This window comes from Phaethon aethereus (genome assembly GCF_964289735.1).
Source record: "Phaethon aethereus genome assembly, chromosome: 3".
NCBI classification, from domain to species: domain Eukaryota; kingdom Metazoa; phylum Chordata; class Aves; order Phaethontiformes; family Phaethontidae; genus Phaethon; species Phaethon aethereus.
In genome coordinates this window covers 98,319,914-98,343,516 of record NC_138576.1, presented here as the reverse complement: position 1 = coordinate 98,343,516, position 23,603 = coordinate 98,319,914, and the positions used below count along the sequence as shown (strand labels likewise).

The 23,603-nt window shown below is 37.4% G+C and overlaps 1 protein-coding gene across 1 annotated transcript in view; it reads right to left on the bottom strand.

Annotated features, from left to right (window-relative positions):
• The window catches only part of BABAM2 (BRISC and BRCA1 A complex member 2), a gene marked incomplete at its 3' end in the record, with an annotated part of 169,350 nt that overhangs the window by 12,199 nt on the left and 133,548 nt on the right, over window positions 1–23,603 (bottom strand). The window contains exon 10 of the mRNA XM_081997965.1: window positions 7,029–7,182. Within this exon, the coding sequence (XP_081854091.1) occupies window positions 7,029–7,182 (154 nt within the window). The remainder of the gene's footprint in view (window positions 1–7,028; window positions 7,183–23,603) is intronic.

Sequence of the window (23,603 nt, the reverse complement as noted above, 5' to 3'; positions counted from 1 at the left end):
GTTATTAGAACCGGAATAAAGAGTAAACCAGGTAATATCACTACATCACCATATAAATGTGTGGTGAATGTAGCATGAGTAACATGCAGTTCCCAGTCTCAGAAAGAATATGACAGAAATCAGAAGTGGATAAAGCAGCGGGACAAGGGCAATCAGAAACATGGAAGGTTCTGTAGAAGGAAGGAGTGAGCTGAGCAGGAGAAAAGGTGACAGAAGAGACATGAAGAGGTTCATAAAATCATAAAGGTTATGGAGGGGATCAGTGGATTAAATATTTGCTGCCTCTTTTCATACATGAGGTAGGGGGTAACCACTGGAACTAGCAGGGGGGAGGAATGCAAAAAGCCGACAAAGCTTGTTCTTCACACCACATATTATCTGTGCAATCCCTTGCCACAGAATTTTGCAATGTTAGATGTGGGTTCAAAAAGCAAGCAAACAGAAGGAAAGCTAGGTAGGGCTATTGAACAGAAATGTACCAATTCTGGGTATAGAAATCCTTGAAAGATGGTAGAACACGCTGGGAAAATACGACTACGTGCTCTGCCATGGTCTTCCACAGGCATCGGCTACTGCCTATTGATAGATACTTTTACTTAGCTGTTTGTTTTGTAATTGTTCAAGCAACAGTATTTATCTGGGCTATTAAACCTCAGCTCCTTCCAAAACCACGTATTTCTCTCTCAAGCAAGGGAGTACAGTTTTTTGCACCAGTTCCTAACTATGATTCCATGCTCTGATACAGATCCAGAAGCTTTGTGAATGTATAATGGGGCTCTCTAATGAAGTCAAATCAGAGAGTTTATCATAGTATTTGTAGAACAACACCTAAGCCTGGTTATCTAAGAACAACCTACGTTAAATTCTAGCCGTTAATTCCTACAAAGCAGTTGTCCTACAGAAAAGTGCTATTATATTCCACTTCTACCAAGCCAACTCCTCCAATCTCTTCTGTGCATTTCTCTTGTCAGTATATGAGAGAATCCTTTTTTGCAGAAGGAATATTTACTATATATCGAAATGCACATATGTACAGTTCACACGTATACATAATGTCTATATAAAAACACAGAAAAACTAGTCGCCTAACAGATTTTATTTCTATGCAATTCCTATAGCACCTATACTCCTCATCTTTAAAAAGTTGTTTTTCCTTTGCCATAGTCAAAGCTTTAATGAGAAGTGACCAGAAACAAATACCCAGGCCCTTCTGTCTTGGCTGAAATCCACATAATGCATGACAGCACTGAAGATCCCTGGCAGGCACCTGTCAGAAACTAACATACCATAACTTAAGAGTCAGACTTAATTATCCAAGGAGACATTTAAAGAAAAGTACATGAAAAATATGACTCAAGAAGTGCGACTATCATGTGTATACACTGTACTCTGTAGCGTATGCAGAGGAATGATGTAAAAAAAAACCAAACCCAACCAATATCCTGGGAAAATTCTAATGAAAAGCTGTATCTATTCTGTCTATTATATCTCCTAATCAAAATAATTGTGTTATTAAGGTCTGCTGGTCAACCAACTGCAGAACATGTCACAAAGACAAATACAATCATTAAGTATTTTAACAAAACATTTTTTTTTTATTCGCCTTTCTACTTCTCACATGTAATTCTGAGCAGCTGACAATCCCACAGAAAATGAGAGTTTTGATTTAATGGTCTATAAAATCAAATTAACTTCTTTGTAAGCTTCACATGGCTGGGTCACCACATCTCTTCTCGCTATGGCTGTCACAGCGTATTGGCCCTTTTGTGTTCTGAAAAAGAGCCCACCAACGGCAACAAAATGTCAGCCTTACTCGATTTCAGGTGAGGAAATAACTTTTGTTCAGTTTCTGATGCGAGACTATCGAAAACCAAAGAGTTAAACAAGCGATCCAGCTCAGCACCTCACCCCTCAAGTTTGTATCTACCCCGCTGCTCTTATCAAAAAAAGATTCCCTGAGCCTTGCAAACGTTCAGAGCCAAAGACACAAACACATAGGGCAGGATGATGTCCCTATGTTTTGTGCATCTAGTCCCTACTCTTGCTTTGCTAAATTTCTTTTTCAGTTTAAGGTAACACGCAGCAGAGTCAGAGCGAGACAGCCAAAAAAAAAAAAGCTTTCTGAGGACAGTATATGTGAATGCAAACAAGTTAGGTTTTGGAAATCTACTCTTTAAAGATGCCTAATACACATGAAAATCACATAATACATGAAAATACAATTTCCTACTCTCACAAATAGTCAGGAAAAATACTGAAATACAAACCAAATAATAACAAAGGATTCATTACCCTAATTACATCTATCAAGGAGAGAAAATTATAAAAAAGGTGCAAAGTTTACATGTAAATTTTATAGTGAGATTTAAGGTAGCATAGGTAGAAAACAAAAATTTCAAGCAAACAGAGAAACCTGTTACATTAAAAGAATGCAAAATGTAGTAATATACGTTCTGCCTAAAATGTGAAAGAATTTTGACTTGATAATAAAAAAAGATGGATGAGTCAAAAAACTGGTTAATGTCAATATAAAAAAAATCATCAGGGTACTCAAAATATACTGAATACGACAGTAAGCCTTTGACGTATTACAACCGACTTCATCTAAACAACAACACAAAAATTGGCCCTTTTTTCAAATACCTTTTTATTAGGCCAAAAAGTGTATTTCTTCTCCCTACCAGGGAATACTAAAGCTTAAAGCAGCCATTTCAGCCAACAAGCAGCTAGCATCTTCACATGATAAAATTAGAAGATGTGTAAGATATTCAAGGAAAAAGTATTGATGAGATTGAAAATGCTACGGCCCAGCGCACCAGCCCGACACTTTCTAATCATAGCACATTTGCGCCGAGCAGGAAGCCGTAGTTACAGCCACGCTGGTGATACGTATGTAGCTCATACAAGATACGTCTGCATGTGAACTTAAGCTGCACTTGACCTTATGGCAGAGCAACAGCCAATATACAGTTGAGAGCACTTGAGCCCTTTTAAGCTTTCATCCTTACAGAGCCCGGAGGGATATTAAAATTAACACCAGATTCAGCAAACACCAGTGAATGGCCAGGGACGACAATGTTACTCAGTTTTATCAGTCACCTTGAAAAAAGAATATGAAGCCTGGGAACAACTTTTTATTGTGATACCAGTTTTCCATCCTCCTCCTATTTTTAATGACTAGTAGGTGGATTTATGTATGATAAAAGAGTAAACTGAGTCCTGATTTGCTCTCCTTGAAGTCTACAGAGCAGCGCTGGGTCGGACAGAAATTGGGCCAGAGTGCATCTCAGAACTGAACTTAATTTGTCTAAACAAACAAGCTTTATTTACAGTATTCCTTCACAAAATCCCAGGCTTAAGAGTCTGCATGTTCTTTAAAGACTCCATTTATGTACACTTGAATGCCTGTTTAAGCAAAAAACAAGAGAGCTTTCCCATGGAAACCGCACAGAGATGTTTTACTTCACACGTACACCACAAACAAGGCTGCTAACTTTCCATAATTTACTGTATTTTCTTAGGCTTGCTATTGTATTTTAGGACCAACTCTTTTGGAGAAGCTGCTTACAGAGGAGGCCACAGACATATAAATAAATGACCTAAGAGAGGCAAAGCCCAAGATACGAACTGAGAGGAAACAGCATCTCAGCAGCTTGTAAGAAAATTTTAGTGTTTTTGGTTTCCCTGTTTCTAGCTGGAGGAACAGGTTAAAATTTTGCATTTAGTTGAGAAAGAAGCAATCTGGAGGCATTTGAAATCACATTATTTAATCAGGACTTGATTTGTCCCTTAGAATTAAATCAAGCCTGAGGGCAATCCCTGGGCTAAGACAATAGCAAGCTTCAGTTACCAGATGTTATCTCTCAGTGAGGAACCTAAGTCAGTGGGCCTCAAAGGAGCCAGGTGATCTTAAAAACTGCTTAAGAGGACACAGAGAAGAGAAACTCGATTTTGTGGACTTTATCAGACAGGCATAAATTGGTCCGATTACTTCAGCAAGAACACGAGCAGTTTTTCTCTGTGAATGAAAAAGATCCTGCCGAACTGATACCTCTGATTTGAGAATTTGCCTTTTAGATTTAGGTGATATGTGTCTAAGTGTGAATGCATACAATCTACTTTTAGATGTATGTATTTTAGGGGAGTAATTTTGCTCCTACTTATAATTACTACTGATTGTCTCAAGGCTACAGCAAAGGGTTAAGTCCTAACTTCAAAAGAGATGCCTACCTCTGCTGGGGGCCACAAAGATAAGCAAGGATACCAAGACTTTCAAGTTTAGCCCCTGAGTTGAAGGAACTGGATGGGCATACCTGTTTGAAAAAAAAACTACCAAAAAACAAACAACCCTGGGAGAAGGCTGGGCACAGAATCAAAGTCCCTTTGGCATGAACTTATGACAGCTCTGCCCATGAATAAACAGGCTGTGTTGAGTTGTTGAAAACAGAGGCAGGGCTTGCCAAAACTGAGGATGAGGAAATCTGAGTACTGGTATTTCAAACCTGGTGGTGCTTCTACAACCTATAAGGCAATGCAGTCTACATGCTTCATTCAATACATGACTGGACAGCTAATGAACCCAGTTGGTGCAAGAGAAAGCAAAAGCTGTCCTTGATGGTGTCTTAAGCTACAGTGAGGAAGATGGTGTAAACTGATCCCTCAAGTGTCTGAGAATAAGGGCGGAGAATTTGGTCAGATACCAGAAGATTAAGTGGGAGATCCTGTGGCCCTAGAACAGTAGGGCCAGAAAGATAAACTGAGCTGATCTGTCTCAAAGGATGCCAAAGGCTTGGGAGGCCATTTGGCTAAGAGGGAAAAAGACTACATATAAGCAAAACCTAATGGACAGTATTTAGAAACACAAACAAGTTGTCTCTGATTTATCCAGGGCTAGATTTACTTCAGCTGAGCAGAATTATATTGCTTATAGAGGCTAAATCACGTATCCTCCTTTTCTGTTTTTATTTGGGGTGTTTTGACATGGTGCTTGAACTAATATATTTGATTAGAGCACTTTCCTATATACCTACATATATTCCCATATACTTGATCCCTAATGTGGCTACAGTAAAAATAAAGTAGAATGAAAAACTATTTGGTTGTGTTGAAACACACTAACCTATTCTAAGACACCCCAGCAAATATTTTAAACACTGTTTACATAAGGTGCTCAATTGTGTTAAAAATCTTTCTTAAAATATGCTAACACGTATCATAACATAATACTTTCCTTGATACAGATTTATTTATGGTACCTACTCAGGAAACACTAGTTGTTCCTGCAAGCAAGGCGCTTTTAAGTAGAGCAGCTTCTCTGTATCTTTGCAGCTCAATGACAGTTATTTCAGACACTGCAGCATACTTTCTTCCCCCGCTTCTCATCATCTTTCTCATATTACGTATCCAGTGTAAAACTTAAATGCAAAGGCTCAAATCTAAGAGTGAATAACCTTACAAAATGTACATGTGATAGTAAGTGTACACATTTAGCGCTTTTTAAAAGAATTGTTATAATACTTCTAAATTTCAAGTGCAGGGCAGAGAAGTCCATTTGTATACACCCACTCATAAATGAATGCACTTAGCAGACAGCACACAGGTACTTGTAAGCTTCCAGCTGCAAAAGAAGTGCATTTTGTAGTATGGTCATAAAAAAAAGCCACAGTAATGCTTCCAGGTTTTCTTTTTTTTTAAACTCATAATATTCTGCTAGAGAAAAGAAACAAGTCCACAAAAAAAAGAATTGTATTTGATAAAGTAATGGCCCTCCTAGACAGTATGGTAGTAAAACCAAATACTAGCAAAAAAATTTCTATTACAATGCATCAAAGTCCAAAATCAAATGTTACTTGATGTTCCCCATAAAATTTAAATTATTATAAAATCTGCAAATGCTTCAGTCAATTGTTGTTTGCTTCCACCATTTCCAAATTACAATCAGTCTCTGACCATGCCATTCATTTGATTTACTCAGCTTGAACTATTTTCATTTGACTCTTATTTACACATCTTTGCTAATTTAATTTAATCTTATAATTGTCATTCAAAACGTTCATCCCAATATGCCTTATTATTTACGCAGTTTGATGCCTTTACGTGCTGATAATCAGCCTGCTTCGATCTGTTGCTGTTCTAACAATTTTACACTTTGCAAAATAAAAATACTGCAGCAAGGCCATTGCCTGTATTAGTCCATACAGGTGAAATCTGGTTTGCTTCATTAGAAGATAATATATAGTATTATAATACCAGGGATACAGGGATAATAAATACTTTATATACATTATCCCTGATATATATCCCCTATAATACAGGGATAATATCTAGCATACAAAAGGAGCACCACTGCCCACGCCAGCTTGCCCTTGCAACAGAATCACTCTGGAGAGGCTGTCCTGTCATTGTTACCTAGAGGGGATACTCAGACTGAAGCGGTGTCTCCGCAGGGCTTGCAGAAAAACTGCAGAGAAAATGGTCCGAGATCCTCTGTTTCTAGCCAACAGAAAAAGCAGTGGAAAAAAAGAGACATTCAGACTTTCTCAAGTTCTAATAGGATTGCCTCCTGTGCCAGATCGGTGGTTTGCTCTACCTCCTCTCCTGTTCTTCTGTGTCTTTTTATTACAGCCTTATTCCATATCTTTCAAGTTTTCACATGCTTCCCTTCAGGGTCCCCTCAACACCCACACAAAACCATGGAGTTACCTTGACTGACTGCTACCATGCAGATTACTCCTGCTGGGGGCTATCTTGTCTACTCAGATTGGAAGCGCTCTGGAGCAGAGACTGTCACTACGCTGTGCCCATACAATGCCTAGCAGAAAGAGTCTTCTTTTGATCAGTCCTCTGGCACTAATGTCATAAGCATGGTTAATAAATTATCTGTCTATACTCATATACGGGAACGCTAGGACTACATGAGAACGAAAACAAGTTCAGCTTTTATAATGCTGGAAACATACGGTTAAACTCATGAAATTTCTACCGACAGATGAATGGAATATTTTGTAGGAAATAGCAATCTGACTTACTTTGCTCTCTTGGCCATTTCATTGCCATCCCAGCGGGGGCTGTAAGGGTAGTTCTTCTGGGCCTGGGAGTACAGCTGGCCACTGTTAGTGAAGTGGTAGACGGACTGAAATGTCAGGGTTGGTTGGTCTCGAGGAAAATACAGGGGTAAGTCAACTGAAATAAAAAAAAAAAAAGGAAAGAGTCATAAAAATACACTATTGCTTTTTTTTTTTTTTTTACTTGAATATATTGCTCCTTTCTATTGATTTAAAGGTGACAGAAAAGGAGAAATTGATGATTACTTCAAAAATATACTTCTGCATTTCTTATAAGTAATGATTCCAGCATACTGCTGTATGGGACGCTTTGCTTTATCAAAATATTTTTGTAAAGTATGTAATTAAAAAAACTGTTTAGCTAGTGTCTACCTATGTTAATTGTAATGTTTACATCGTGATTAATTTGCTATAGAAAAAAACCACAGTCATTTTCCTTTATAATGAAACTTTCCCTTTCAAAAATTCACAAAATACATTCTGTTCATGCTTTCCATTCAAGAAACAAATTTCTTTTTATCTGCTTTAGCCAACCCATTTAAGTGCCCCCATGGACACCAAAAGCATTATCATTCTTATTTTACAGCTGTCTGAGACCTAAAGTGGTTAAATGAGTTGATAAAGGATATAGAAAGATTCAGTCACATGAGTTGGAAAAGATGTCAACTTGGTGTCATCTGCTAGACAAAAAAACCCCACAAAACCAAAAACACACTGCAAAGTCATTAATACCCAAAATATCTCACTAAAAATAAAAATCAGAACCTCTTAGTTCCCTTTGCTTATCACTGTCTCATGATCAGCTAGGTCTGGTAGAACAATAGTCTACAACAGTTAATAATAGGTCAGAAACTGGTTTTTAACTTAACTTTTCATTGCCAGATTTATAGCTTGGGTTTTCTTGGTCTACTTTTAATTTCAGGAGGCTTCAGAAATCTGTAGTTAAATTGAGTTACGACAACAGACTTGAATTATTTACATTAAATGTCTAATCTAACACCAAAATTGAAAGAAGTTCTAACGTGCATTTTTTTAAAGGTGTAGACTTCATTTATAAAGCATCTACGACCGTACTTTTTGTTATCCTCCAAATCACAATTCTTTAATTCTGCACAATGAAAGAACACTGCAATGGAACAGTAACTCCTTGTAAATCTTAAATCATTTCTCCTATTGAAGTAGCAATGAGTGAAACAAATAAATTATAATTCATTCATATCAATCTGGGTTCTCAAGTGTTTCCTCTTTGTCACTTCACAGTCCTTTTTAAAGAGGAGGAAAGACTCCAAAGTTAATAAACAGGTTAGCCAAAGTATATAAATGTTATATTTTTTATATATACATGCACACACTTTTTTTATATATATATATAAGTGTATATATATATATATAAAAAGTATATAAGTTAAATAAATATTAAATAGCCAAAGTAGGAATCAAAGAAGATGGCAAAATCACTACAAACAGAATTTGAAAATTGCAAAAGGAACATTACAGGACTGAACCCATCCTCAGGCGGAACAGCATCTCCCCTCCAGGATGCTCGGTGATGCACTGTTTTCAACTTTTACATACTTCATGTAGCAGAGATTCCAGTACTTCCTTTCCTATCTCACTGAGATATCACTGTAAAACAGGTTTTATTTTTCTAAATCCCACGCTATCATCCTGCTAGTCCCTTCATTTTTCAGTTTTTCTAATCATGTCTGAATGTTCGGATGAGCACCAGCCAAACCATAGCTCACTTTTCCCTAAATGACCCTCAAAGCTCTACCAGTAAAATTGTTTGTAGCCATGAAGTACACAAAACCGAATGTGATATTCCAGCTGTAGTCTCAAAATACAACTAATCAGCGTGGAGGACAGCGTTTGCTCAGTTCATGACCCAGTGTCTGAGCTACACGTGCTAACTCCCCGAGTCCTGGTGACTCAGCTCACACAGCAGCTTCCAGCAGATATTTAAGTGGTAATGACATGGGCAGAGTTCTGCTAATTTGAGGGCAGATCACTGCTGTAACAAAGGTTAGACTCAAAGATTGCTCCGTCAAATTTCTCTTTATAACACGACTATGAAATAACAACCCTGAAAAACACTGGTGTATCGAGGCCATTTATCAGCAAGCTGCCTCCTTCCCTCCCAAATGGTACACGTGTGCCGCAGCCTCGGAAGGACTTCACCGTGGAAAATAGTATGAAGCAAGGAGACAGGCTCTACATTTTAACATTTTAAGTATACTTCTTCAGCTCTGAGTGTTTAAACTCTGTTCCTCTAGTGCATCTTTTTCTTTCTTAAGTACAAACTCCTTAAAGGAAAACTACTCTGTATACTTGTGTATTTTATCACTGTGTGAAAGGAATAACAAACTTTAGCAAAACACTCGAGTAATAGTGCAGTCCTTATAGTTAACTTCTAACTTGAGAATTTCTAGCTTTCCTTTGAAAGCCTCTGGCTACATAACGAGGGCAAGCAGCAACAGTTTTCTTACTGTTACCTAAAACTAAAGGTTTGCACTTAAGAGAAAGTATCTAGCACTAGAAACGCTGTTTAAATGGATAATCAAGACATTGCTATCACTACAGAGACCCTTCCATTTGTTATGAGAAGCCTTTCTTCTATAAAAATATGTTTCCAACACCAGTATCACCAAAATACAACAGAAAACATTTTCTTCTTTCATTAACCAAATCTGTACAGGAATTTTCAGGAATTATTTACCTCAAACTGTTAAATCAGATAATCAAACTAGATTTACAATTGTGCATCCCACATCTGGCCAACAGCAGTATCATCCTGAACTGCAAGTAGAGTTTTGAAAAATTTGACCTGCCTTTGATTTCTAACACTACCCTTCACCTGAAATCGCCAAACTCCCAGTTTTCTAACCCAAGTGTTTCCTTAATACAAGGTGTGAGATGAGTCTAGACCAAGTAAAAAAACCTGTCCCTAATTCTGGAACACAACCACACCTAAGAGACCAGTAAACAGGAAATAGCCTTGAGTTGTAAAGTGTTATACATATCTCAAGGTACCCAGCTATTATTTCAGCAGTAGGGAGGGAAGGCAAGAACTTACTTCCGTTGCAGTGGATGCCCGTCCACTGACACTGTGAGTGCACAGAATGCTTGGATTTGGGGTGAAGCGTTTTATTGTACATGAAAAATAAGCAAATACCATTGGTAACCAACGCTAGCAAGGTGCTTTGAGGATAAAAGGTCAAATTCTGCTCATAGTTATGCAGGTCGATAAAGAAAAGGTTTCTTTTTATGTGGTCATATATGCAATCTGACTCTCAGTCTGTGCATTAATACAAAATCAGATCTCAATGTGATACGGAAGGTGGCAAAGGTAAGTGTTATCATAATTACATCCCAGACACCATTTACGCTTTACAATGAAAAATGTATCACGGTTAAAAACAACGCACCGCTTTTGTAAATCAACACCTGAACTCGGCAAACTGTTAAATGCCCGCTTTGGTTTGGCATGCTAGTTACCTAAGAACTACAAAAACGTATTAATGCTGAATACAAGTACTATTTCCAAATAACAGCTGACTCACAAAGTACCCTGGTGATATGTCTGCAGAAAATAAGCAGATGACTCATGTCTGTAAATTCCTGAAAGTACCAATAGACCCCTTGCTTAGTCATCTTTTGCTTGGATGCTGGGTTCACAAGCTCTCTAAACTATAATAAGGGATCTAGCTCTTAGCAGGACTCTCTCCCTTTTTTCCTCTCTCTAAACAGTGCAAATTATCTCCCTAAAATAACTTCATCTACGTAAGTGAGTCACTTCAACTAGCAAGCTTATACAAGTCATGCAGTTAAGCAGTAATACTTGGTTACGAAGGTAAAAATCTTGCTGTCAAACTCAGATTTAAAATGAAAATTATGTCAGAGGAAATCCCATTTACCCCTTCTTTCACAGAAATAGAAACATTTCCTTTGGAAAATTTAAACAATTAGCTCATTCAGGAAAGTAAAGCTTTCTAATTCAGTTCCATGCTCAAAGTAATTTAATCCTGATGATTTCTTACTTTGGCTTTCCTAAGCATCACACTGTTAATATAAGAGGAGCTCAAAGCAGCGGACTGGAGAAAGCAACCCATACCATAGTAAAACACTGCTTTCTCCTATGTTACAATTTACAGATCATTTTTTAAAAGTCAAGTTTTAGAAAGTTATAGCGCAGGGAAAATCACGTCTGTATGAAAGCTCCACATGAGCAGAACTTAGAGGGCTGTTTTGGATAATTAAGCATTGAGTAAATTCTTTGGTGATTGAACCCTAATTTTCCCACACAGTTCATAAGAAAGCAAAAGAAAAAGGACTTGCTTGTTGAGAATGAGTCACGTTGTAAAGAAACTTAATTACAGTTTATAAATAGTTGAAGTTGCTCTCTTTTTGAAACGTAAGAAACTATCGAGAAGTAACATACAAATTTACTTCTCTTGACCTAGCATTTAATGCATACATATATTCAAAACATAGTTATCTTAAAGCCAAAATCCTGATTCATTAATAACTAAAACTGTGCAATGAATCAGTAAGGTCTAATTGTTCATTCTCTTAAAGAACAACCATCTGAGATCTGGAACAGGTTACCTAGTTTGTTAAGCTTATGTCAACAACTACGGAGTTGCTTTCAACAGTCTTATTAACTCTAAAATAATATCTTTACCATCTCATTTTACAGCTTTTTAAACAGGGTATGAAATGTGGTAGGGATGTCTTGGCAAAAGCATATTCCAGTGATGTTATGGGGTTTCTGAAGGAAAAATGCTCAGAAGAAAAAGGCAGGTTTACCACAGTGCTCCCCTCCCTGCATTTAAGTACTGGAGACAAGACAAGGGAAAATAAAACCATGCTTGAAATGCATGCTGACCATACAAATACTTCAAAGTACTTAGATGGTAATATTTAGAAAATTTTCCATACACTGTTCCCCTGTGCTAGAGAAAAGGTTTATTCATCCTTTGCAAGGCACTGGATAAATGTAGATATTTGTTTTCACAGAAGTCAACATTTACTCACTGCATGTTATGCACCGTTTTAATGCTTGGATGATACTATACCAGTTTTATTAACCTTTGGGATGCTTGAATCTTCTGCAGTTTATTGCACCTGTAATTTGTTTTGCACTTGTAAATGCTGGCTGATCTGGATATTTTACTGCCGAGATTTCTAATTCTACAAGATTTCACTGCCTGCACAACCTTAATTCAATCTCTACTTGCTTTATGGAGCAGCCTTCAAACACAGGATAACACAGTATTCTTTCCAGTTCAGTTCCCAAGCTGGGCAGAGCTGGCCAAAGGAGACACTGTTCTGGTCTGCTCCATCTGACAGACTACCCCCCTGCATTTATTTACTGCACAACACAGAAGCCTTGCTCTGATTAAATATGTATTCACTTCTGCATGAAAAGCTCTGCATGAGCTTTTCAATGTGAGGATTCTAATTATCATAAGAGATGATGATAGCTACATAAAATATTAAAAGAATTGTTTCACAGCACCTTCATGAGTTGAGAGGCTATTTAGGGATCCCTGACTGGGAATGAAGGAACAAAGAAAGGACAGTCAACCTGTCTACTGATGCCAAGTGCCAGCCTGTGGGACCCAACTTTTTTGAGACTTAACAGTAGGTATTACTTTATATACCCAAACAGAACTCCTTCCAAGGTTGGCTGCCATAGTAGGTACTTCAGAATCAATGACTACTGGACACATGAAAGGTTTTGTTTAAATTATTTCACTAGAAAAACAAGAAGGGTACAGTAAAGATGTGCCAATCCCAAATCTCCAGAGAACACTGAAAAAAAATCTTTGCCTGACACTATCTGTTCTCTTCCCAACATCCCCTGACTCACTCCTTACTTTGGCCAGAGACTGCCTCTGCATTCAAGTACTTCTGATGAAATAAGTAATGGAAACAGGAAACATATTCCAGGCTACACAGAACTGTCTCTTATTAGTATATATTCATCACCTTTTTGCTTGTTCTTTTTCTGGTTCACTGAATTTCACATTCTTTTTGCCTTTACTTGCAACTGAGCTCACACTGCTGGAAAAAACCAAACTTGTGGATTTGCATACAATGCTCCTTACACATCTATCAAGCCCTATTTAAAAAAGAAATTTTCTAGTAGATTTTCTGACATGACTTCTCCTATGGGAAAGCTGTTCCAGACAGCCTGTACAATGGATGAAAAGTCTTCGCCTAACTTCAAGTGAAAAGAGCTACCTTCAGTTTTTACACAGAAATCCCACTACAGAAGGCCTTTCAGGAATCATATTGATCACTGTACCTACTGAGAAACCTGAACAGATTCAGCCACAAGCATTCTGTGGACTGTAGTGGTCAGCACAAATCTCTGCAGGGCAGGATTGCAAGCTATTTTGCCTAGTGAATGTGTCCTCGACTCCTGTGTGCACTGAAGGCCTTTAGCCTACATTCTGCTGGCAAAAAATGAAAGGGTGAATTTGGCTCAAAACACACAGAATTACAAAATGCCACAGCTATCCTGCTTTGGTGTGTGATGATGTAGTCTTGCAAGAATGAGAGAGTAAGGATGACAAATAACATATCAATGGCATTAGTGTGGGACTTTAGGTTAAAAGAGCACAGTCACAGGAATTTGAATTTGTTAAATATTATTAGGGCTAACATCCCTTCATGGAGAAAAACATGTTCTTTGCAGGAAGATGCTATTTTGAAATCAACATTTCAAAATTTCAAATCTAAAATGAAAAGCTGTTTATGGAATTTCAGCTGAGAGACTTCTGGCACTTTGGGTATGTTGGTAATCACAGCTAGTTTTGAAATAATCAAGTCTGCCCTTGCTACAGGAAATATCCACCCCATTGGCAAAGTCAACACTTGTATAGTGAATGAGTAAGATGACTTATATACAAAACACTTACAAATACAAAACTATGAAAATACAAGTAAATACTATGAAAAAAGAAACAACTACATTTTTTCTTAACTGCATCAGTTATGTATCAACAGAATGTACAATACTAAACAATGGAAGATAAACATTGAAATGTGATTGTAATAATGGAAAAATGGCAATATTTGGGATTGTCACAATTTATGGGAATATATGAAATTCACAGCTCCTTGTTTTGTACTGGGAAATGGGTCTGCAACAGAACAACTCACTAAGCAGCCAGTCCTCTAACTGCATTTGTACAATGATTGATCCTCAACAACACAAGATCTTCATGACCTTTATCAGCAAGTATAATATTCAAGAATGGGAAGGGAGCCCACTGAGATGTTTAGAAGATAAGGTTATTAGAAGGTCATTAGGAAGAATTCAGCTGGGATAAGAAAGGAGGAAAACTGCTGAGGAACCTTTTCTTTAGCACAGGCTTAACGCATTACCTCCAGAACATGAGCTGGCTGACAGCAGTTATTAGAACGGCCGGCAAATGCCCAGTTTGCAGTAACTTTGGTGATGTTCATTGTGACATCAAGGAATGCTTAAAGGAATCTAATTTTCCATATTTTTTCCTCCTTCTTTTTTTAATTGGACAGGAATGCCTTTCAGTTATTGTCAGTCCAGGCTACATTTGCAATAAGCACTGGTTCTCCTTTTTTTCAAAATTTTTGCACCAACAGTATGTCCCTTTCCCTAATGTGTCTTATGACAACATCACATCTATGGAAGTGGCCAACTTTGAAGTCTCAGATATAGAAGTGGTTACTTGTAATTCCAGGGTTCTTAGCCCTTAAATATTTCTGAACAATGGAAACAATTAATTGTGATGGATTGAACTATTCTGACACATCCCAGAAAGCAGACTTCTTTATTTGTGGATTTCAATGAGACTAGAATAAACTTATCACTTACGTTTTCTTGGTTTTGGTTTGTTAGTTGTTTGTTGCTTTTTTTAAAATATAAAGTATGTAACCCATTTTTATTTGAAGACGTGACACTGCTGTATGTATCTTGTAGTTCTCATTCCACCGATAATGGGAACTACAATATAGTCTAGGCACCAATGGCAACTAGAGTTATGATTAGTATTATTTTACTTTTATTTCAACAGAGGCAGATGATACAGCTGTAAAAATATCCCATGTCTTTATCATAACCTGTGTCTTTCTAAAGTACCTTCATACAAACCCAGCATTTTTAAAAAATATGACAAAAATAGTTTAAAACCCTTAAGTTACAGTCATGTGCTGCAAACAGAGTATCTCATTCTTTATTTAGTCTTACAGAGGAACTAAATAACAGATCAAATCAAGATATTCTTCAAGCAGACCATGAAAAACTGATGTTACTTAACCCAAAAACCGCTTTACAATGTCTTCTTGCTTTGAAGTGTCATCACTCACCTCAACTATGTCATACTCTTTTGAACTTTTACAGGAATACTGGACTACCTCCTAAAAATATCCCATGGAATATCTCATAATCCTATATCGAGCCCAAAGAAATGTCATAATGGCCTCACAGGTCTTTCCTTTCACTAATTTCTGTACCCATGATTATTTCAATTAAAAGAAAGGCTTTTTTATTTTTACCTCACTAGCTTCAGCTAGTGACATCTATTTCGCTTTATTTTTACTTCAAATTCTCAAAGATCTTCATTCCCTCCCCCTTCCACTTTTATTTCCTTGTATTGTTTCTGCTGTAACAGTTTCTATAGTAACTTGTCTAAGTGCTGATGAGATTGATGCTACTAAAAGCTGCCTGTTCTCCATCTTAATTGCTTGAATCTTATACTTTAAATACAGTTGCAGTTGTTATGGGCACAAAAAGCAAGCTGTGCCCTTTCTCGGCACTGGCCGGTGAGCATCGTGTGTAACTGGTGGAGAAAAGGTGAAAAGTTTTCCTCTGCTTTCCCAGTACAGAGACGCACTGCTAAATGCTAAGAAGTTTTACATCACTTTCCAGCAGGATAGGAAGACTTTTAAAGCATGTTTTTACCTGAAAAGCAGCTGTGCAAAAACACTGGCTTCTCTCATTGACACTTTATTGAGCTTCTGAGGCTTGCAAATAAGTTCTTTTTCCTGTTTCAAATGCTGCCTGGGATTTGAAAGGAAACTGATTTATTTCATTCTCATCTGTGATCAGTGTGACATAATCCTGCAGGTCAAGAGGACTCTTTGCTGACACACATGCTATCCTGTTCTTTCAAGAGCTGCTCCATGCAGGCTTACAGCTTTCCAGTCACAATGCAGTGTAATCCTGCCTGACCCAACCAGCCAACTAAGCCACTCCAGATATTTTTAAAGCTAAACTGAAATCTACTTTACTGCAATATAGGCCCAAAGCTTCTTCCCACTGCTGAACATTACAATTTATCACTTTTGCCCTTGAAGCCACCGTTCACAGTTCTAAAGGCTTATCCCTCTATTGCCCTTTTCATGACCTAAAGAACTAGTTTATGGAACATACTCTTTTAAGCCATGCTTTCTAGACTACCAGTCATTTTTGGCGCTCTCTTGCGACTGCTCCATTTGAGGATGAAGCAAGACAAGTAGCAGGATCACAACTCTAAGCTTCAGAGAGCAGACTTTGGGCCATTCAGGGATCTTCCTCCTCCCATGGAAGAATCCTATGCGACTCTGGAGAGAAGAGGGGTCCACGATCACCTCCTCTAAGCTCAAGAATAGTCCATCTTAATAAGCAGGAAGTCAAGCAATAGTAGCAGGAGGCCTACATGTATGAACAAGGAGCTCCTGACAAAACTCAAACAAAAAAAGAAGCACATGCGACGTGGACACTCTCTGAACATGCAGAGACTGGGCTGGGAATGTCAAAACTCAGCTGGAGTTGGATCTGGCAAGGGGAGTTAAGGACAACAAGATGGGCTGCTACAGGAACAGCAACAGCAAAAGGAAGACTAGGGAAAATGTGGGACTGCTGCTGAATGGGGCAGGGGAACTGGTGACAAAGGAGACAGAAAAGCAGCTTAAGCACTCCCTCCTTCCCCCATTCAGACATTTAAGCATCGTTGTAGCCAGTTCCATCTCTAAACCAAGGTGTAGTTCTTATTATTCAAAAGTGAATTATATTTATCGATTTCATAAAAGACATGCAACAATTGCCTTTGTGTGCCATTGCTGTGTCACATGTGGATTCTTAGAAAGAGTTTACTTTGGTGACAAAGTAAGTGTCACCAGGTAGAAAGAGGAAGGAGATAATGAAGAAGGATTCAGAAAATCGTTCTTTGCTTGATGCAGCTCTTATTTCTAGAAATTTAATCTCACTAATAATCCTGTGGTGTTCTGTATCATCCTGGCTTTTTTCTGAAAGCACTGCCTGGTATTGAACCCAGGACTGATCCATGTGAAACCCATGCTCATCATCTCCTTTGCAGACTGAAAACAAAATATTTGCTTTCTACTTGCTACTATGAGCAATCCTGAACTTGCTGTACGTCACATCTTTAACGTAGTTCTCACCTTAGAGAAAAAACTATCTGTGAATGCCATGTGAGACAACGTCAAAATGTGTACACGCAAGATACAGACATAGAATAAGAAGAAAAAGTTCCACAATCTGTACTCGAGTCCCAACTCCGTCAATGACTTTGTGACCTAAATACTTTTTTTCAAAAATTGAGTGGATAAAATAGGATTATATCATTCCCCTCTCTCAGGCATCTTTTCGGAGAATTTATCGGTTACCTGTCATATACTTGGGCGCATAGTAGTAGTATTCTAGATATATCTATTAGATAAGATAAAGCAACAGTTCACTTTTTTGAAAAGTGCAATTTTATAAGAAGTTATTACAAAATCTTTCAGTCCATTTGTTAAAATGCTCATAGCTCCTGGAAGAACATCAATTAATGTCTACAGCAAAATACTGCAGTTTTAAAAGCATGGCAAATATATATATTTCTCAGAAGTTAAAAAGGCAATATCCACAGCAAAGTGACACTTAAAAATACTTTGCCAGCCCACCCACGTCAGGCCATCAAAAGAGACTTGTAAGACCTAATTCTTATCACAACAGTTTTTTCCTCTTTGTTGCTGTTCATATCAAGTTTTATGAATTGCCTTGTGTCCATTCTCCCTTTTTTAGCAGAATTATAAATACGGATCTAAAACTAGTTTACCCTGAGTGATATGATCACAAAATGAACACAGAGAAACAGAGAAAGAAACCCTCTGTTTTCAGGTTCACTTGCATCCATTATGTGTACCTAAATATGGAAAATTTCATTTAGCTCGCATGCAAGCAAATAACCAGCATGGAATCAAAGGAACGTGATATTTAATGTACTCTTAATAACAAAAATTACTTTCAACACAAATTTCAAACTAAATCTAGTTGGCAGCGTCCCTTAGAAATAAAGGCAAAAAATACGCAATGGAGAAAAACTATCAGCAAAAGGCTAATTAGTTTTCCAAAGGCTGCAATTCAGTCCTGGGATTAGCCTCTGCCTATGCCTAGTTAAGTGCAGGCTGGTGTGCCTGTGACTCAGGCTGCTTTTCCATCACACTGCCTGATCCACAGCACTGAAGTGTATCTGCAGCTTTCACTGACTTCAGTTAAGCGATACACACCTCACTACACAGCAAATGTCCAAGAATGCTTTGCTTTGTGGTGATTAAAACAACATACAAAGTTTTGAAGAGACCCCCTCTGCTCAGGGTATATTTTGCTGTAGGCAGAATGACATGAGCTCAGGAACTTTCAAGACCAGATTCAAGGAAATACATGGTCCTGACTAAAAGTACTGAGAGAGTCAGAGGAAAGGACCGTCTCATGAAGAGACGCTTATCTGCTTACTGAACTGTCAAAAAATTACTCCCAAGCATACGATCCAAATGGCTTTTGACTTCTGCCAGCCAGTTTTACATCACTGGGGCTTTATTAATCTCCTGTTTCTCATTTAAGAATGAAATGACATCCCTGTACAATCTTTGCAGACTTTTTTGATCAGCATTGAACTTCTCATACCAGACTCTTGAAACACTTATTTTATTATACTTGACATTTCTGCTGAACTATCTTGCTTTCCTGACACTACCAGACACCAGTCCATTCTCCTATACCTTGTTATTCACACTGTCATGTTCTCTTTTTCCTTCTCCTTTAGTTGTCACAGAGTTATAATTTCCCGTTTTCATTTAAGGAACAATGAGGAGAATAAAATAAAAGCACTATGTAAGGAAGCCAAAATACCTCATTAGATAAAAGCTCACAGAAGCGATCTAATGTACGTATTCCACTAAACACTTGGGCCTTTTTTAGGAAACAACTCAGGCAGATAACAGTTTGTTTTTCCATACCTTTTCTCGAAGAGACTTTTCTTTCACAACCAGACTAACTCCCCTGAAGAAGTAGAGCCAATACAAGCTTAATTTCCTCCAAAGGTTTTTTTGTCCTGGAATTTTAAGTGTTAATTGTAATGACTGCCAGGCACTGATACTGCATGAAGAAAAGCAGCTCTTGAAGGCTATCTTCTTTTCAGTTTCTAAAATGTATGTGAGCAAGTCTCACATAACAGAAAACTGAAAAAAATACACCTCTAAAACTACCGGCCCCACTCAAATGGTTATTCATATGCCAGTAGCATACAGGGGTCATTGAGCATATTCCAAGTGCATTAAGTACTATATCAAAACAACAAACACTAGCTACTTCCCACACGTACATTTAACAAGATCTTCGGGTCCTATGTAACAGAGAGGGCTCTATGGCCAACAGTACAGGCAGAAAAATGTTTACTGAAATATTTACAGGGAAGTTTACATGAAACAGTCTTATGTTCTGGATTCCAAATTGCTTGGATAAACAAATGATTTCTTAAACATTTTTATTATCTCAGTGACTGTGCAGTTAGTGTGGAAGGCATGTGACTTTTCAAATAGGAATCTCCAGGAGCAATTTCAAAAAGAACAATAAATACAATCTTAGATGAAAGAAAATACTTCTGCTTTCTCACATAAGCTCTCCTAAACCCAAATATCAAACACTAAGCGATCAGATACACGTTCATCTAGGAAAAATCTCCCATTTAAGATTTTACAAAACCTCCCTGCTAGCCGTTTACTACCACAAAGACTAACTTGTTTATTTAAACAGCTGCTGGAGGAATAGATGAAGGGACTGACGAATGCTCATTAGCTCTGTTCTGTTGACTTTCCAGAGGTGGGGCAATCTCCTTTAAAAAGCAGGTAACATCTTAAACTATACCAGGTGACTGGAAAATTAACATTTATCTAAATTCTAAGGATTATTGTTGCTCTACTAAATTATTAATATAGTATCTGCAGTCTAATGAATTATTTCTGCTTGGAAAGGGAACTTACAGAAGGAATTACTTCTTCAATGCAATTTTTTTTAGTTACAGTGAGTGGGCATACATTCCTCTTTCTCTGAACACTACTGGAATAAACTGCACAGTAGTGTAAACAGCTACTAATCCTCTTTCTCAAAATGTCCTCCCCCCCAAGCCTCATCTCACAAACATGGCTACCAAAAAGTCTTCGTTTGTATCTTTATTTTTCCAAGCTGCTTTCTGAGGCTGTGGATAGATGTGCTAATCTGGATCCAAAAGAGGTTTATGTGAGCAAACCCCAACTGTTTAGCTCAGGCCATCAATTCAAACCACGTAAGTTGACTGCATTGGCACAAATTGCTCTGCTGACAAACGTGTGCAGATAGCAATATCCAAACAGGAATGCATCAGAAGCTGGCATCGATGACTTCCACCAAAAAACCCTGAATCCAGAAGCGGGTGCCTGCCCAAAGCGTGATACTACTCATAGGTATAACCTCCTAGAACCTAATTAATGCTCTAGGCCCCTTGCTTGCTTCTCTCTCCTGTATAAAAATCTCCTTCTTGCTGAGATGCTGTGTATTTCTGATCTATTCTCTGACAGAGGTAACCATGTAACTGCACAGACAGATAAAGAGGGTGGACAAAAGGCCACTTCAGTTGGCACTCCCATAGCAAGAAAGCTCGTTAATTAAACTTTACCTTTTACATGACCAGCACTTTGGACCTCCTGGGTCAGTGGTATTTCCCAACACAGAATCTGAAATCCCTTTACATTAGCCAAGGTCAGTGACAGCAAGTGGTCCCACCAACTTCACCTAAGTCTGAGATCCCATACGAACTTAAGATACAAATGTTGGCAGCTTCGAACATTCTCCATCCCCAGAAATACTGTTCAATGAAACAAAACCTTTTTAGTTTAGTATCTGTCCTTTTTGAGAGGTCTTGAACAAATAACCACTAACACAAGCAGTGTTTCATTTGCTATTGCAACTGGTCCAACTTCTGTCAATCTTCTTTGTGCTGATAATCTCAAACCGTCCTAAGATAAAAATTAGTCTTTGAAAATATATACTGGTTGCTTCGGAGTCCTATTCTTGTGTCCATACCAATAAGGCTACTGAATTCTTAATTATGCACAGATGATATAACTTTTGTTTACATTTATATGTGGTATAAATACACAGAATGTATGCAGGAACAAGAATATGAAGAAATATGTATCTCCAAAAACTAATTATAGATGATTTATAAACAAGAAGAGAAAGAAATCAGCAGTATATTGAAGCTTACTTACAAAGCTTCGTACTGAGACTTACTCATAAACAGTATCAATATCAAAAGCACTAAGCCTGATTAACGATTTCCTCTTCAATGCGGATATATGAACTTCTCTGAACATTTATTTCTTCTGTCATATATTCGAAAGCACTTGATTAATTCTTAAAATTAAACCACTAAAGCAACAGTTCCTTTGACTGCTCTTTGATCTAATATAGTAACTTCAGCAGCTACATTAATCTAATGATTAAGTTTGCAATTAGGTAGCTCTTCTGTGTTTTAAGGTAGAGTGGGTAGACTTTGCTCTTCATTCTGTAACTACAGCACAGATCAATTTTTTTTAGCAAGTGAAATTGTTCTGAAGTTACTGGGCTTTGGCAATCCAGAACTACTTTCCCGTTTCTCTCTGCTTATCTTTAACTCAGTTTACTCAATAAAACCATTCTGAATAATTTCACTTTACTTCTAATACGTTTTGCTTCCTAGATTCCAAACAAGTTTATAACTTCGAATGCAAATAATTGCAAAAAAGGCCAAAGTTTTTTGAAACCTCTGAATGCATCTTTTAAAGGAAATACAACTCATGCCAGGGTTTATATATCTCACAATCTCAATTAAATCTAACATTTTAACCAAAATTACGATGCCAGTAAAATTTACTATGGTTCCTTTCATTTGATTTGCCACGGTGCTTGCTGTGTACTGACCTATTTATTCTCCTACGAATACTTTCTATATACTTACTGTAGTATGCAGAAAGTAGAACAGTTTTCAACTTAGGGCTATCTCTCCCAGACATTTTATTAGATGCTTGCTAAATATTCAACCATAATATGCATAGTTATGTCAGTGGTTAAGAGATGAAAGCCTACATTACTTCACTCAGGAAATGAAGTGCAGGTTTTGGCCCTTTCATTGCAATATCCTTCAGTGCATGGAACATAAATGTTTTTGCAATGGATTGTTCAACAAGCAGGTGATGCAATGGCTTACATAGCTAAGCCACTGTAGGATTTCTGAGGCCACAGGGTTAATACATAGTGATAAACTATTCAGTTATAATTGTAGCTTTCGTGCCAGTTAAATTGAGCGCTCTGAATATTACACAGTTAAAACCTACTCTGTTATTTAACAGAAATTTGAATTTTGATTCCCCCGAAATCTAACTGATTCAACATCTATTAAGTTATATTATACCACAGCAAAAATCAAATCCACAGGAATTTTAACACTTAAAAAAATTAAGCCAAACATATTGGGGAGTAAGAAAGGTAGGAAATCTTCAAGAAGGTTGTATGTAAAGAAGCATCGTCTCATAGAAGACAATCACCCAGTGACCAATTCTCAATTATAGCTGAAGAGTAAGTAAAGATGTAATAAGGACAATTTTCCAAAAAAATATCGGTTTAATTTCTTTTTTTCCACAACATAAATCATACTAATATAATGCAAGTTTTTTTAATTTCATGTTTGAGTTTTCTAGACCTCTTATGAACCTTACTGTCTGGAAATCTTAGGTGATGAAAAGAAAGGCATCAGTGAGACCATTTTTTATGATCTCCAATACAACACAAGGTGAAGGACTTCTCTGACCAATGGCAATCCCCACTTCTTGCTTTAAAAACTCTGGGACAAATTTCTATGTCATTAAGACATCATTAGTTTTCCACATGAAAAGCTAGCCCACAATCAAAAATGACATCATCTGAAATATTCCAGTGCCAGAGTGTTAACAAACACCAACGTTGCAGCTGCCCAGACTGCACTGTAGTTATGCTAAACAAAGATGAGAAGCCTAGCAATCAAAAATAAAGGTTAACGTGACTGAATATCCCCATGCCAAAATATCTGTGATACCTTACCATAGCAAAAAATAATAATTGGTACTTAAGGTAAATTTTGTAAGGCAGTAACAAAGCCACACTTACTAATTTCTACATGAAGTAATTCCTATACATTTATTTAACTAAGAATATCTTTTTGAAAGAATAATCTT